General features: G+C 43.1%; 1 protein-coding gene across 1 annotated transcript; it reads right to left on the bottom strand.

Moving 5' to 3' along the window:
- Window positions 1-3197: 3197 nt before the first annotated feature.
- LOC137465612 (uncharacterized) lies at window positions 3198-8088 on the bottom strand. The gene is made up of 5 exons (XM_068177692.1): window positions 8073-8088; window positions 7884-7979; window positions 6596-6895; window positions 5417-6544; window positions 3198-3241 (listed from the first exon to the last, which is right to left on the bottom strand). Exons 1-5 carry the CDS (start codon window positions 8086-8088, stop codon window positions 3198-3200), a joined length of 1584 nt encoding a protein of 527 aa, XP_068033793.1.
- Between the last annotated feature and the right edge of the window lie 4925 nt (window positions 8089-13013).

Here is a 13013-nt window from a genome sequence, read left to right as displayed (position 1 = left end):
AGCATCACTGGCTTTTGAAAAAGGAATTAAAGAAAAACTGGAAATCTGCATAAAATCCTTTATAGCAGAAACGAGAATTTTAAAAACTTGATTGGCTGCAGGAAAAAACCACAAAAAATATCTGCAAGAAAAATTGGATATGTTATTAAGCTTATCACCCTCTCTGGAAACAGTCAAATTTACAAATTACCTGATATGATGATTATGAAACTTGGGACTGGGACATTTAGGATGATAATGATAAGAATTTTATTGCCACCTCTCACCCTCTCTTGACTTTCCCTTTGCGACCATTAAGACTGAAGTTACTAATGAGGACAAGAAGGAAAATTGTACGGCAATGCATCCAATTTTCTGGTCTCCTGCAGACTTGGCTGCATTGCAGGAGAAGTATTCCAGGCATTTGGGAGAATCCAAGATGGAATATGAGTGGTGAGTCTCTCTGACCAGGAGAGATTGGATTTTACTTAGTGAGGAAGAAGCTGAAGCTTATTTGAGCCGTAGCATGTTTTTAACCACCACTCACAGATATCATGATTATTTTTTAACTGCATGGGTGATCCCCAGGATAGGGGAGGTCCACTGGTTATTAAAATTACTCGATTCTCTGATCTCATGACTTCTGTGCAGGATGGCATACAGGAGGTTCGTGTTCAAAATACTGCAGCTCCTGAGCATCACATGGCAAAAATTTTTGGCTGGCTTCCTGGGGAAAAACAGTTAAGAAGTGTGATAGATGAGTAATGCGATGATTGACTCTCACAATTAATAGACAAATGTCATGTATATAGGTTAAGAAAAGTTTTATAGATTTATAGTTATGTTTTACCCCCCTCACGTGGCTATCAAGGGACAGCTGGGGTTGGGACATCTGGGAGGGCTGGCTTGTCACTATGGTGACATCTGATCTCCAATCAGGATTTGAGGAAGAGATCACCACTGGACAGCAAAGAAGGGGTTGATGGACAGAACTTTGGGAGGGGTTAAAGGGTTAAAAGGGGAAACCGCCATTGTGTGGGAGAGAGCACATGGCGGGGAAAATCCTTTGCTCCTGGCACTGTAACCGTTTTCCTCTATTCAGTCTTCTGTTGTATTTTTGATAAGGTTTAATAAACCTTCCTAAACTATGAAAAGTGAGTAACCATTTCTCACAGAAGTGTTGAAGTGCTTGTGGGGGCCACCTGAAGCGAGACGCAGAATAAATAGACTCTACAACCTGATGTAGTTATGAAGTGGGTATGTATTGTCAGTGCCCAGCACAAGTGAGATAGTTCTCATGAAACTTGTGCCTCGAGCCCTGGTCTGAGCTACACCTTTATTCACATAGGTGTTCCATGCACATTATATTACACAACTTTTCTATGCATATTCAACCCTTGGCCCCGCCTGTCCTTGCTTCGCATGGTAATTAGATCCACGCCCTTCTGAGCATGCGTTGTTCACAGTAGCGGTTGCACGGGGGTCTTTCAGTGGTCTCTGAGGCTGAAGGCCGTGGTCTTCTTCATGATTGAACTTTTGAACTTTTCTCCTTTGCACGTGCACTTTGGTCCCTTGGTGCTTATATGAGTATATCTGTCGATTTTGATCAGCTTGGAGGCAGAGGAGCTCCTTTATCTAGGTTTCTTGCATTCCTTGGTCTTCTCCTGGTATTGTTCTTTATTGAAAGAAGCTTCAGAAATTTGCATTTTTCTATGCCCTTTGTACCATGGCAGAGGTTTCTTAAGTAAAAGGTTAAAATTCAACACACAATTCTACAAGCTAAAATTGAAATGCTTAATTCATATTGCTAACTTAAGCAACCCCCCAAAACCTCCATTTCACATCTTTGAAGAGGGAGGGGGAAGAGATAAAATTCCTGCAATTCTCTCGGGGTTGAGCTTCCGACTACTCTTACTAATTAACTGTCCAAAATATTTTACCTCTGGCTCTACAAATTGCATTTTCCCTTCTGGTTGTGAAAAATGCCAATCACTTGATTTTTAAAATTTTAAAAGTTTAATAATAATAAAATAGTTATAAAAATAGTAGTACAATTAGAGTAATAAAAATTTAGAGTTAGGATAATTACAAGACAATAAAAAACAAAGAATTACGGACGTCTGGATGCTCTCGGGCGCGTAAGCGCGATAAGCATATTTTGCGAACAAAGGGATAACCCTTAAAAACCATATACTGTTGCATATTCATACATACTTCATGGTTATGCATACATTCTATTTAAAATAAGAAACTCTGTCTGGAATATGTCAACTCCTTCTTCTAATCCCCACGGCATCTTCGAGTCTGAGCAAGGCCTGAAGAAATTAGCTTCTTCTGATAAGAGAACCATAAATTCATCTTCTCTGGAAGATTTAGGTGTTTTGGGATTGTTCTTTCAAAGCGAGTATCTCATTCTTTTTTTAAAAAAAAGACCCCACATACATAGCTTCTATTTTAACTACAAAACTACATTTGCCATACTATTAAAATGTTAATACAGCACTTCTAATCAATAAAACATAATACATATAGTATTCAATTTAATATTTGTGAAAAGCCAATCATAAAATATGCATTTTTCACATGGTATAACTGTTATTCTTAGTTTTACTTGTAAGTCTCTTCTTAATAAGTTGCTACCTGCCCCAGGGACTAATAAGATATCCCTAATCTAAATTCTAGTTTCTCCCTCAATTGCCACATCTTTAATGACAGGAATGGTGAAACTCTCACCTTTTGCTCCTGTTATTTTTACAGTATCTTTGCTTACACTATAATCTTTTGGAATATTTAACAAGCAGATTCTTTCTATCACACATTCTAATTTTTCTTCTTGGGGACCTACTTTTAAAGTTATCACAGGCTCTAGATGGTATCTGTCCCCCAAAAAAATAGAGTTTATGACTTCCCTATTTTTCTTCTGTGCCCATCTCTCAGAAGATTTTCAGATCTTTTATTTGATTAGGACCAGTTGTCCTGTAATGCCCTTCGATCCCACAGTAAAAATAGACAATTCTGGAATGCACCTGAGATTTGGTTTGTATTGGGGTTCTGTTCTTTTCCTTTCCCCTGTCTCCCTAAAAAGCCTTTTTAGCATTTTGCCTTCAGGGCGCTGCCTCTTTAATTCCCTTGATTATCTTGAGAAAAACAGCTGCCGTTACTAAGGGAATGGGACTCAGGGAAGGAAGGGGGGTGAGGGAAAGGCATCAAGCCAAGGCTCAATCCTCCAGGGGCCGGGCGTAGGCGGGGTCTGCTGCTGGAACTGCCAAAGGAGGGGGATATTCCGGTGGAAACCAAAATGGACCGTGGACAGCCCACAAATGACTTATGGTGGCAGGATCGGCAGAGACAAAGTGTAATGAACAAAGTTCACAGGTATTCCTGGGAACGCGGGCAGGGCCTTCCTAATTCCCATGGCAACACTGGAATGGCTGCTGGCTCAGAGTATCAATATTGAAATGTTAATTAGCTAATTGCTCTGTTTGTTTTCTCTAAACTACCTGGAGATAACCTGCCTCTCCCACCCACACCGACATTCTGGGACTAAAATGCAAATAAAAAACCCTTGGGATCATGGGAGTGTTTTTAGGGGATAAAGACACCCCTAAATAAAGAACTAAACACAGTAGAGGGGGATAGACAAATGCCCTAGCTGAGGAAGAGGGGAAACACATCCCCTGATTAACTTTTGCCCGTCACCATCACCTAAAAAAGACTAGACTAGAGTAGGCTGTGGGAAGCAGAGACGGAGAGACAGAATTTCCTGGTGCTGCCACAAGGAAAGGAGAGGGGTCAGCTGTTGTTCTGGACTTCAGCAACAGAGCTCAGAGCTCCGTGTCGGGCCCCCTGCCCAGCTGATCTTTTTAATAAAGAGCTGAACATTAATAAAGGCATTAGCCCTGTTCATTTCAAAAGCATGTGAAGCAGCCTAGGTACAGCTTCCTCGTCTCCTTTTTTTCCTCTAGTTCCCAGCCCTTTCCTTTTCTTGCTTTGTCTTGGGGGGGATTTCTGATATTTTAAAGATTCTTATTCTCCTACGATCTCCCACTCAGCATGCAGCATATTCTCTTTCTGATGGATTAAACGGTTCTTTTGAATTTATGAATAAATTTAGATCCTGACAAATCTAAACTTCTACTTGGATACTTTAAAATGGTCGAAGAGCTAACTCACGACCTCCTAATGTTTTCTCATCACCTTTTTATCTTTTGGCAAGTTATATATCTTTCAGTTACTTGTTTTGCTAATCTAAAAATCTCAATACCCATAGTTCCTTTAAAAAATAATCACACAATGCCTGAGTACGCCAATGGGTTTTCTGATGCATGTCTTCTATTTTTTTCTAGTGTTTTATTAAGCAATTGTCGTCCATCAGGAAGTTTCCATTTCCCAGATTCATCTTGCTCTCCTCCTATCTTACTTAATTCTTTGTCCTCTGCTTCACTAAACTTTGGAATTTCCAATTTTTCCTTCTTTGGAGTTAAAATAACTCTTTCAGCCCCATTTTCTGCTGGCTTTTTCTTGAATTGCTATTATTAATTCAGCTAAATTTGGGACAGCTGCTGTAAGAGGGTCTGTGTTAGCATTAAGACGGCGGTAGTCTACTGTCAATCTCCACTTCCCATTAGGTTTTCTAACTGGCCATATTGGGGAGTTAAACGGACTATGAGTGTTAATAATAACTCCCTGATCTTTCAATTCTTGAATAACTGGCTTGATGCCATCCTTAGCACCAGAGGGCAAGGGATACTGTTTTACAGAAGTGATTTTACTGAATGGTAGGGAAGGAGCTATTTTAAGCAGCCTGATGTCAAGGCGTGGCATGCCAAAAGACCACAAAAGACCCTCTGAGTCTTCCCACTGTTTCCCAGCAAGTATATCCATCCCTAACAAACTGTCCGGGATATTTCCAATTACCATTTGGACAACTATTAAGTTGTCTTCCCCGGGCAATGTGATTTTTACTAAAGCGATACCCATAGGCTCTGTAGTTCCTAGGGCATTTAAGACACAACACCATTTCTTGCTAGGGACAACTCCACATTTTTGAGCATCTTCATTTTTTAGTGCACTAATCTGAGCTCCGGTGTCTACCACAAAGGTTACTAAAGCTTGTTTGGGACCAACGATTGCTGTAATCAATAAGTCACCTGTTCTTGGGTTTTTTGTGAGCTTTCTCAAAAACAGCCATTCTCCGTCTCTTTGCTCACTAACAAGAGACGGAGTTTCTAGTTTAAAGCAGGCTGGTTTGTTTCACTGCCTTGGAGCTGTAGGGAAGGTTTTTGTAACCCATTGTCTAAAACTTGTGTAGGAGAATGGTTTGGCTTATTGCCAAAAGTTTGTAAAGGGGGTTGTTTTGGCTTATAGCTTGAAGCTTGTGGAGGAGAGGGTGCGCTAGGTTGTACATCAGGTGAATTCAGTATCATGGGTTTGGGACTGCGCCAGTTTGAAATTATTTTAACTAATTTTTCATATGGTAAGCCGTCCATCACTTCTCGTGGCACTCCCCTTTTTAGTCCCAGCAGCCACAACTGTTGGCGACTAGAGATTTGTTTCCCCTTTTCTGGTTTTTCATTTGGAGATGCAATGTGCCTGACTCCTCTGGTTTTCTCAGGCTTATCATCTGGGAGATTCACTGGTCCATATTTTCTGCTGTAACTAATTAACTCTTCTGCAACTTGGCTCCACGTCCACACTTTATGGCTATTGTCAGATTGTATGCTTAAAGGTTGGGCAGGAGTTGCAAGAGACGTGAAACTTGGGCTAGTGGAACCAGTTTGGTCAGTAGGATTGCCAAGAAATCTGTCTAGCCTGTCTACAGGGGTGATAGATGCAATGGTTTTTTGAAGGAGGATTGCAGTCGGTCTAAGGGACTCAGGGAGACCTCGAATTAGAGGTGTCATTATTTCAGGTTTTACTGGCAATTGCATAGGTGATTCATAGCCAGAAATCAATTTTCTTTCATGTATCATTTGCAAGCAGGCAGCTTTGTGAATGTTTTCTAAAAGTTGATCTGGCATGCCGGTAATGGCTAGAGGATCCCTTCTTTCAAGGGGGCTAAGTCCCCCTGCCCAGTAAGCTGTGCGCTGTGTCAGGGACCATGGAGCTCGAGTGTTTCCTGTTGTTAAGAAAACTCCATGTCCCCAGTAGCCACTGGCTTCTTGCTCACTTAATTTAATTTGGTCTCCTCCAGTGAGTGAGACTCTAAACACATATTCTGTCTCTGATTCTTGAGGGAGACGTGAATATTCTTTCTTTAATTTGGCTAATTCAGTGGCAGTGTATGGTATTTCTTTGGTGGTAATGTGAGGATCAAAATCCTCTTCATTTATAAAATTGTATTCTGTTTTAATGAGAGGTCTCAAATTGGAACAACAAGATTCTCCACAATTTTGTATGTGTACCAATTCTTTCTGGGGGTATATGTGTTTAATGTGGCGTGCTTCTTTCTCTTCTACTTCTTTTGGTGATTCTACATGTTTTAAGTTTTTATCTCTCTCCTCTCTAAGACTTCTTTCATATTCTAATTCTTTCTGCAAAACTTCTACTAGGGTTTGTAGGGAGCCTATTACTGCTTTTTCTTCACTCACCCGTTTATCTCTCTCCTCTCTAAGACTCCTTTCATGTTCTAATTCTTTCTGCAAGACTTCTACTAAATTTTGCAGGGATTCTATGACTGCTTTCTCTTCACTTACCCGTTTAAAACGGGTTTCAATGGCTGCCGATAGGCAAGCACCCAAAACTGAGCAAAGTATTGTTTTATTTCTGCCCAGCTTATATCTGGCATCATGTTGCAAAGAATATATTCTATCTACGATGTGTTCAAAGCTAAACCAATTATCCTGTGCCCATCCTTCTCCAGCTGGAGAGGGTCTAGCACCATATTTCACTAGCAAAGCAAAAAATGTATCTTTATCTTTTTCAGTCATTTTGTGAAGGGACCAAAACCACTTTCAGGGAGGTACTCTTAAGTTACACACAAGCACAGCTAAAACTGTGTTTCCCTTTGCTTCCCTGGAGTGGGTGAGGGGACCAAAACTGCTTGGGAGGTACTCCTTAGTTACAAATAGTTGTCTCCTCAACTGCACCAAACAGCTCAAAAACACACACAAAAAATAAAACAACACAGTCTCATCTTTTGTACAAACGAGATCTCCTTCTTAAAAATCCTGAAGACAGGGGATGCTTTTCACCTGGGTGTATGCAGTTTGCGGGAAATTCCACTCGCCCCCCTTGCTTTCTAGACAGCGCTCACTGGACGTGGCATGCTAGGTGCGGCTGAAGCGAGGCTCCTTCCCCTGTTACAAACTACATACAACCCGCAACCCTTAATCTGTCTATCAAGATCCTGCCGACTACGCCAGTTTAATATCAGGGTCCGCAAATGTATGCAGGGTCCCTGATAGGTTCTTTTTGGAGATCTCAAAGCACAAAAGACACAGCAGGGGACACACCACTTTGCTTAAACAAAATGCACTTTTATTTAATGCCAACAACTGCGATAGTGGGAGAGAAATAAAGAGATAGAGTGAAAGATAGAGAAAGAGGGGAAGGGGATTATAGTTACCAGTCTGAAGAGACGAGGCCCTGGGAGCTTGACGAGATGCTCATAGGCTGTCTTCTCCAGGTGGGGTCCGGACAAAGTCCTCAAAACTCTTTGAGTCTTTTATAGGGTTCCTCAAAGCGGGTGGCATCTGGCCAAAGCGGCAGCTCTCCTGGCTACATGGTGGGTGTGGACTCGTTGTTTTGGGAACCAGTTGCAACTGTTGAGTCAGTGCGGGACCAAGAGTACAGGACCGAGGGTACAGGATGAACTGGTTAGGGCTCAGTCCACCATGACCAGTCCATTGTTCTTGCACTGAGTTCCCATGACATCGCATACCAGTCCTTAAGGCTTGGCAGACTTTCCACCTCAGCCAGGCTAGAGCTACTTTCAGGGTCTGGGGTCTCAGTCCTTGGAGACAGTCGTGAGGCAAACATGAGGGATTTTCGGACGGACCCTGACAGGGGGGAACAAAGACATCTCAGTTTTTCTCTACTCTTCCGTCTTGCAGGGGCCAACCCGGTTCTATTGCCTTCACCCCCTGGCTTACTTGTCTTAGGCTGCATGGCTTCCCCTCCCCTACCCAGCCTGTGGCTGGGCAGGGGATGTCTGAATTCTTCGCTGACTGGAACAAAACAGAGCATTCCCCTGGGACTTCTCTACTTTCCACCCCATGTGTTCTCAGAGGCGTGTCTAGGTCTTTAGTGGCCACACTAGGCGTCAATATTCAAATCTGACTACTGATTGGTTTGACTACAACTTCTCGAGAAAATTCACTTCCTTGTCAACCTATGACACTCTACCCTTCGCCTCTGAGAATATACCTTTCTAAAATTATTATCAAAATTACATTCAACACACTTCTATTTAAAACAATAACTTACACTAAACCTCTACCCCTGGATTTTCACTATTAATCTACTTTATAACTTCTACACCACCACTGGACCTTCAGAGGAAAACTACACCCTTCTACAGGATCACTGCTTCAACAGAACCACATTTGTCACTCAAAGAGGACTGCAGCCACCATTTAATCAGACTGCTACCAACGCCCTGACCAACAGGGTGTCAGGTCATATTCTGACTCTGTCAGTGTTGTTTTGTATTAGTGCATTTTTATTTTTGCTTTTATTTTTAATTTTCTTAATAAAGAACTGTTATTCCTGCTCCCATATCTTTGCCTGAGAGCCCCTTAATTTCAAAATTATAACAATTCGGAGGGAGGGGGTTTACATTTTCCATTTCAAGAGAAGCTCCTGCCTTCCTTAGAAGACACTCATCTTTTCAAACTAAGACAGATTTTGGCACCTAATGTGAGGCACGAGGGCAATGAGAGAAAAAGGATGAAAAAGGGAATAGCAGATCTTGAGTAACCTAATTTTTGTGTGCTGATATAGAAACCTCATTAGGTGTCACCATATGGTCTAGCTTACCCTGGTTTGGATGGCATGTGGTTGTGGCTATATTTGCAGGCCCTTATGTAAACATGCGTCCCATAACTAAGGCTACTGTGGCTGTTATCCAGTTTGTTTTATAGGTTAATAAAGTGATGAATTAATGGATTTTTAACTTCCTCTAGAAGGTAGGCACATGGATTTGGAGCTATCACACACTAACTGTTTTTGGGGTTACTTTAATAATGGTACCTACTGTAAAGAAATGACACTGGGGGAAATTTTCTCACAACCTTTCAACCAGCTCTTTGGGTTTGCCCCATCAGTTTTCTAAGGGTTCAAATCTAGTCTAAATGATAATGATATCATACAGTAGTAAGTGTTGCTGATATGCCTGTTAAGCCTGTTCTATTTAGCATTCAGATATTAGGGAAGATTAACTTGGATAATCACCCTTATACCTACCCCAGAAACTAGGGATACTGCCCCAGAGACTAGGGATGCTGTCACACCACCTGACCATGCCCCACAACCCACCTCAGAAATAAACCACCCAAACTGGATGGGGGTAATGGAAGACAAGATATGCCAGGTGCTGAAGAAATACATTTCTCCAGCTGGTGAGAAACCCTCCCCCTGCCTTAAAGAGGGAGAGTCTAATAGTACAGCAGTGGAATCCACAGACGTTACAACCGTCCAGGTTCCAGCTGAACTGAAAGGGCAGTCACAGCCAGCAGCAGTCTCCCCTGTGGACACGAGGAAGTCTAAGATTAAATCAGGTCACCCAGATAATAAGGATAAGAAAGGAGGGCCCTCACAACCTGCAGGGGAGCCAACATTTGAGATCATCACCTAGTCCCTGACATATGAAAGTCTCCATAATCTGCACAAAGTCATTGTACGATGGTGGTGTAAAGCTTATGCAATCTAGTTATTCAGGTCTGGGACCTTATGGGTACAGGCGTGCAACTGGATAGTGAGAGAAAGAATTTGGTATCCTTGACCCAAGACTCAGGTATGAATCAGGTATTCATAAGGAAGCCAGATCCCTTTCCCTCTGTGAGCGGCTTTAATGAGTGTATGAGAGAAGTTTGTACACAGAGAGCGAATGCAAGAGTACCATCATAGAATGCTCTAGAAGACCCTTGAGGAAGAGATCCAACAGCTGAGAGAAGTGGCAGTATTGGAGGTACTCTTTGGGAGGGATGGACAGCATAGCAAGGACCCCGACAAGGTCAGGTGCACAGGGCAAATGTTGTGGAGTCTGGCAAATCTAGGGCCATCTCAATACACCACCTTCATTGCAATGATTAATGCCGATACCAACCGAGAGACAGTGGGTTCTGTTGCCAACAAGCTTAGAAATTATGAGAGTATGATCAATGGCCTGATGTAAGCTCATGTCTCTTCTGTAATTAAGAGCCTCCTAGAGGAGATGAGGGAGATGAGGGAGGAGGTGAGGAGGAACAGTTCAAATATGGCACCAGTACAAGTCACAGGCCCCAAAGTCAGACTCCAATGTCCCCCAGCTGGAGAGAGAGGGTACACTCCATTGCTGACCTGTGGTTCTTTCTGCGTGACCATGGGGAAGACATAGGAAGGTGGGATGGAAAACCCACTTCTGTCCTGGCAGCATGGGTACGTCAGCTCAAGGAGGGAAACACTAACCGAGGGAGTTCGACTAAAGCAAAGGTAGCCTCAGCCTCCCATGACCAAGCTGTGGAGTATGATCTGTCAGAACCCCTTGAAAGAACCTCTAGTATGTATGCCAGGGAAGAAAATTATAATCAGGACTAGAGGGGTCCTGCCTCTAGCCATAAGGAGGCATGGGAAAACCTGGGTCTTTTGGGTGGTGTAGATCTGATGGCCTGGCACATCAGAACCACAAAAATATAAAGCGTTAGTTGATACTGGTGTGCCGTGTACCCTAATGCAATCGGGACATGTAGGGGCAGAACCTGTTTCCATTGCCAGGGTAACGGGGAGAACGCAGCAATTGACCCTGTTGGAAGCTGAGGTGAGCCTGACTGGGAAGGAGTGACAGAAACATCCTATTGTGACCGGCCCGGAGGCCCCGTGTATTGTAGGTATAGACTTCCTCTGGAATGGCCATTACAAAAACCCAAAGGGTCTCAGGTGGCCTTTTGGCATAGCTGCTATAGAGGCAGAGGACATTAAGCAATTGAATACCTTGCCTAGACTATCAGAAAACCCATCTGCAGTAAGACTCCTGAGGGTTAAAGAGCAATGAGTACCAATTGCCACCTCAACGGTGCACCGCCGGCAGTATCAGACGAATTGAGATGCCGTGATCCCCATCCACAGAATGATCCATGAGCAAGAGACCCAAGAGGTGGCCAGTAAAGCCCACTCTCCCTTCAACAGCCCCATTTAGTCTGTGTGCAAGTCTAACAGAGAATAGAGATTGACTGTAGACTATTGTGGCTTGAATGAAGTGACTCCACCACTGAGCAGTGCTGTGCTGAACATGCTGGAACTCCAGTATGAGCTGAAGTCCAAGGCAGCAAAGTGGTATGCCACTATCGATATTGCTAATGCATTTTTCTCCATTCCTCTGGCAGCAGAATGCAGACCTCAGTTTGCTTTCACCTAGAGGGGTGTGCAGTACACCTAGAACCGACTGTCCCAGGAGTAGAAACACAGCCCCACTATCTGCCATGGACTGACCAAGGCACTACAAAAGGGTGAGGCTCCAGAACATCTGCAGTATATCAATGACATCATTGTGTGGGGGATCACAGCAATAGAAGTATTTGAGAAAGGAGAAAAGATAATCCGGATTCTGCTGGAAGCTGGCTTCGCCATGAAGAAGAGCAAAGTCAAAAAAACTGCCCAAAAGATCCAGTTCATGGAGTAAAGTGGCAAGATGGACGGCGTCAGATTCCCACTGAAGTCACCAATAAGATCACTGCAATGTCTCCCTGGACCAGTAAGAAAGAAACACAAGCTTTCCTAGGTGCCATAGGTTTTTGGAGAATGCACATTCTTGAGTACAGACAGATTGTGAGCCCTCTCTACCTGGTTACCCACAAGAAGAACGATTTCCACTGGGGCCCTGAACAGCAACAAGCCTTCACCCAGATCAAGCAAGAGATTGTTCATGTGGTAGCCCTTAGTTCAATCAGGACTGGACCAGAGGTGAAGAATGTGCTTTACTCTGCAGCCAGGAACAATGGCATGTCCTGGAGTCTGTAACAAAAAGTGCCTAAGGAGATTCAAAGCCGATCACTGGGATTCTGGAGCAGAAGTTACAAAAGATACAAATCCAACTACACTCCCACAGAAAAAGAAATCTTGGCTGCCTATGAAGGAGTTCAAGCTTCCTCAGAGGTGATTAACACAGAAGCACAACTCCTCCTAGCACCCCAACTACTGGTGCTACGGTGGATGTTTAAAATAAAGGTTCCCTCTACCCACCATGCCACCAACACCACATGGAGCAAAAATATTGCCCTCATCACACAGCGCGCCCATATTGGAAACCCGAATCGCCCTGGGATTTTGGAAATAATTGCAAACTGTCTAGAAGTTGAAAACTTTAGTCTCACTAATGAAGAAGAGCAAGAACAAGTGACATGGGCTGAAGAAGCTCCACTGTACAACCAACTACCAGCAGAAGAAACACGATATGCTTTTTTCACTGATGATTCCTGTCACATCATAAGGATGAAACAAAAGTAAAAAGCAGCCATATAGAGTCCCACACGACAGGTTGCACAAGCTACTGAAAGAAAAGGTAGATCAAGTCAACTTGCTGAACTCAAGGCTGTTCAGCTGGCCCTGGACATTGCTGAAAGAGGAAAGTGGCCAAAGCTATACTTTTATACTGATTCTTGGATGGTAGACAATGCTCTGTGGGGCTGGCTGGAAAGGTGGAAAAAGGCCAACTGGCAGTGCAGAAGAAAACCAATCTGGGCTGCTGATGAGTAGAAAAACATTACCACTCTATGGGTATTCTCAGTTCAGTCAGAGAGAAAGAGAGAGGTTTTTCTAACCAGGCAAGAGCCTGGGAAACAGTTGGGAAAGAATGTAAATAATTCACTATCTCTCTCTTGTTGTTCATATTGTTTATA

Source organism: Anomalospiza imberbis (genome assembly GCF_031753505.1).
Source record: "Anomalospiza imberbis isolate Cuckoo-Finch-1a 21T00152 chromosome W unlocalized genomic scaffold, ASM3175350v1 scaffold_31, whole genome shotgun sequence".
Taxonomy (NCBI): Eukaryota; Metazoa; Chordata; class Aves; order Passeriformes; family Viduidae; genus Anomalospiza; species Anomalospiza imberbis.
The sequence above is the reverse complement of the archived record's forward strand: the minus strand, read 5'-3'. Positions and strand labels throughout refer to the sequence as shown.

What these genes read in the sequence shown, in the direction of transcription:
- LOC137465612 (XM_068177692.1), bottom strand. An exon ending in AGAATTAGAACATGAAAGGA is followed by an intron (nt 6,545 to 6,595) that starts GTCTTAGAGAGG and finishes AAGCAGTAATAG; the next exon opens with GCTCCCTACAAACCCTAGTA. An exon ending in AATAATTTCAAACTGGCGCA is followed by an intron (nt 3,242 to 5,416) that starts GTCCCAAACCCA and finishes CTCCTTTGGCAG; the next exon opens with TTCCAGCAGCAGACCCCGCC.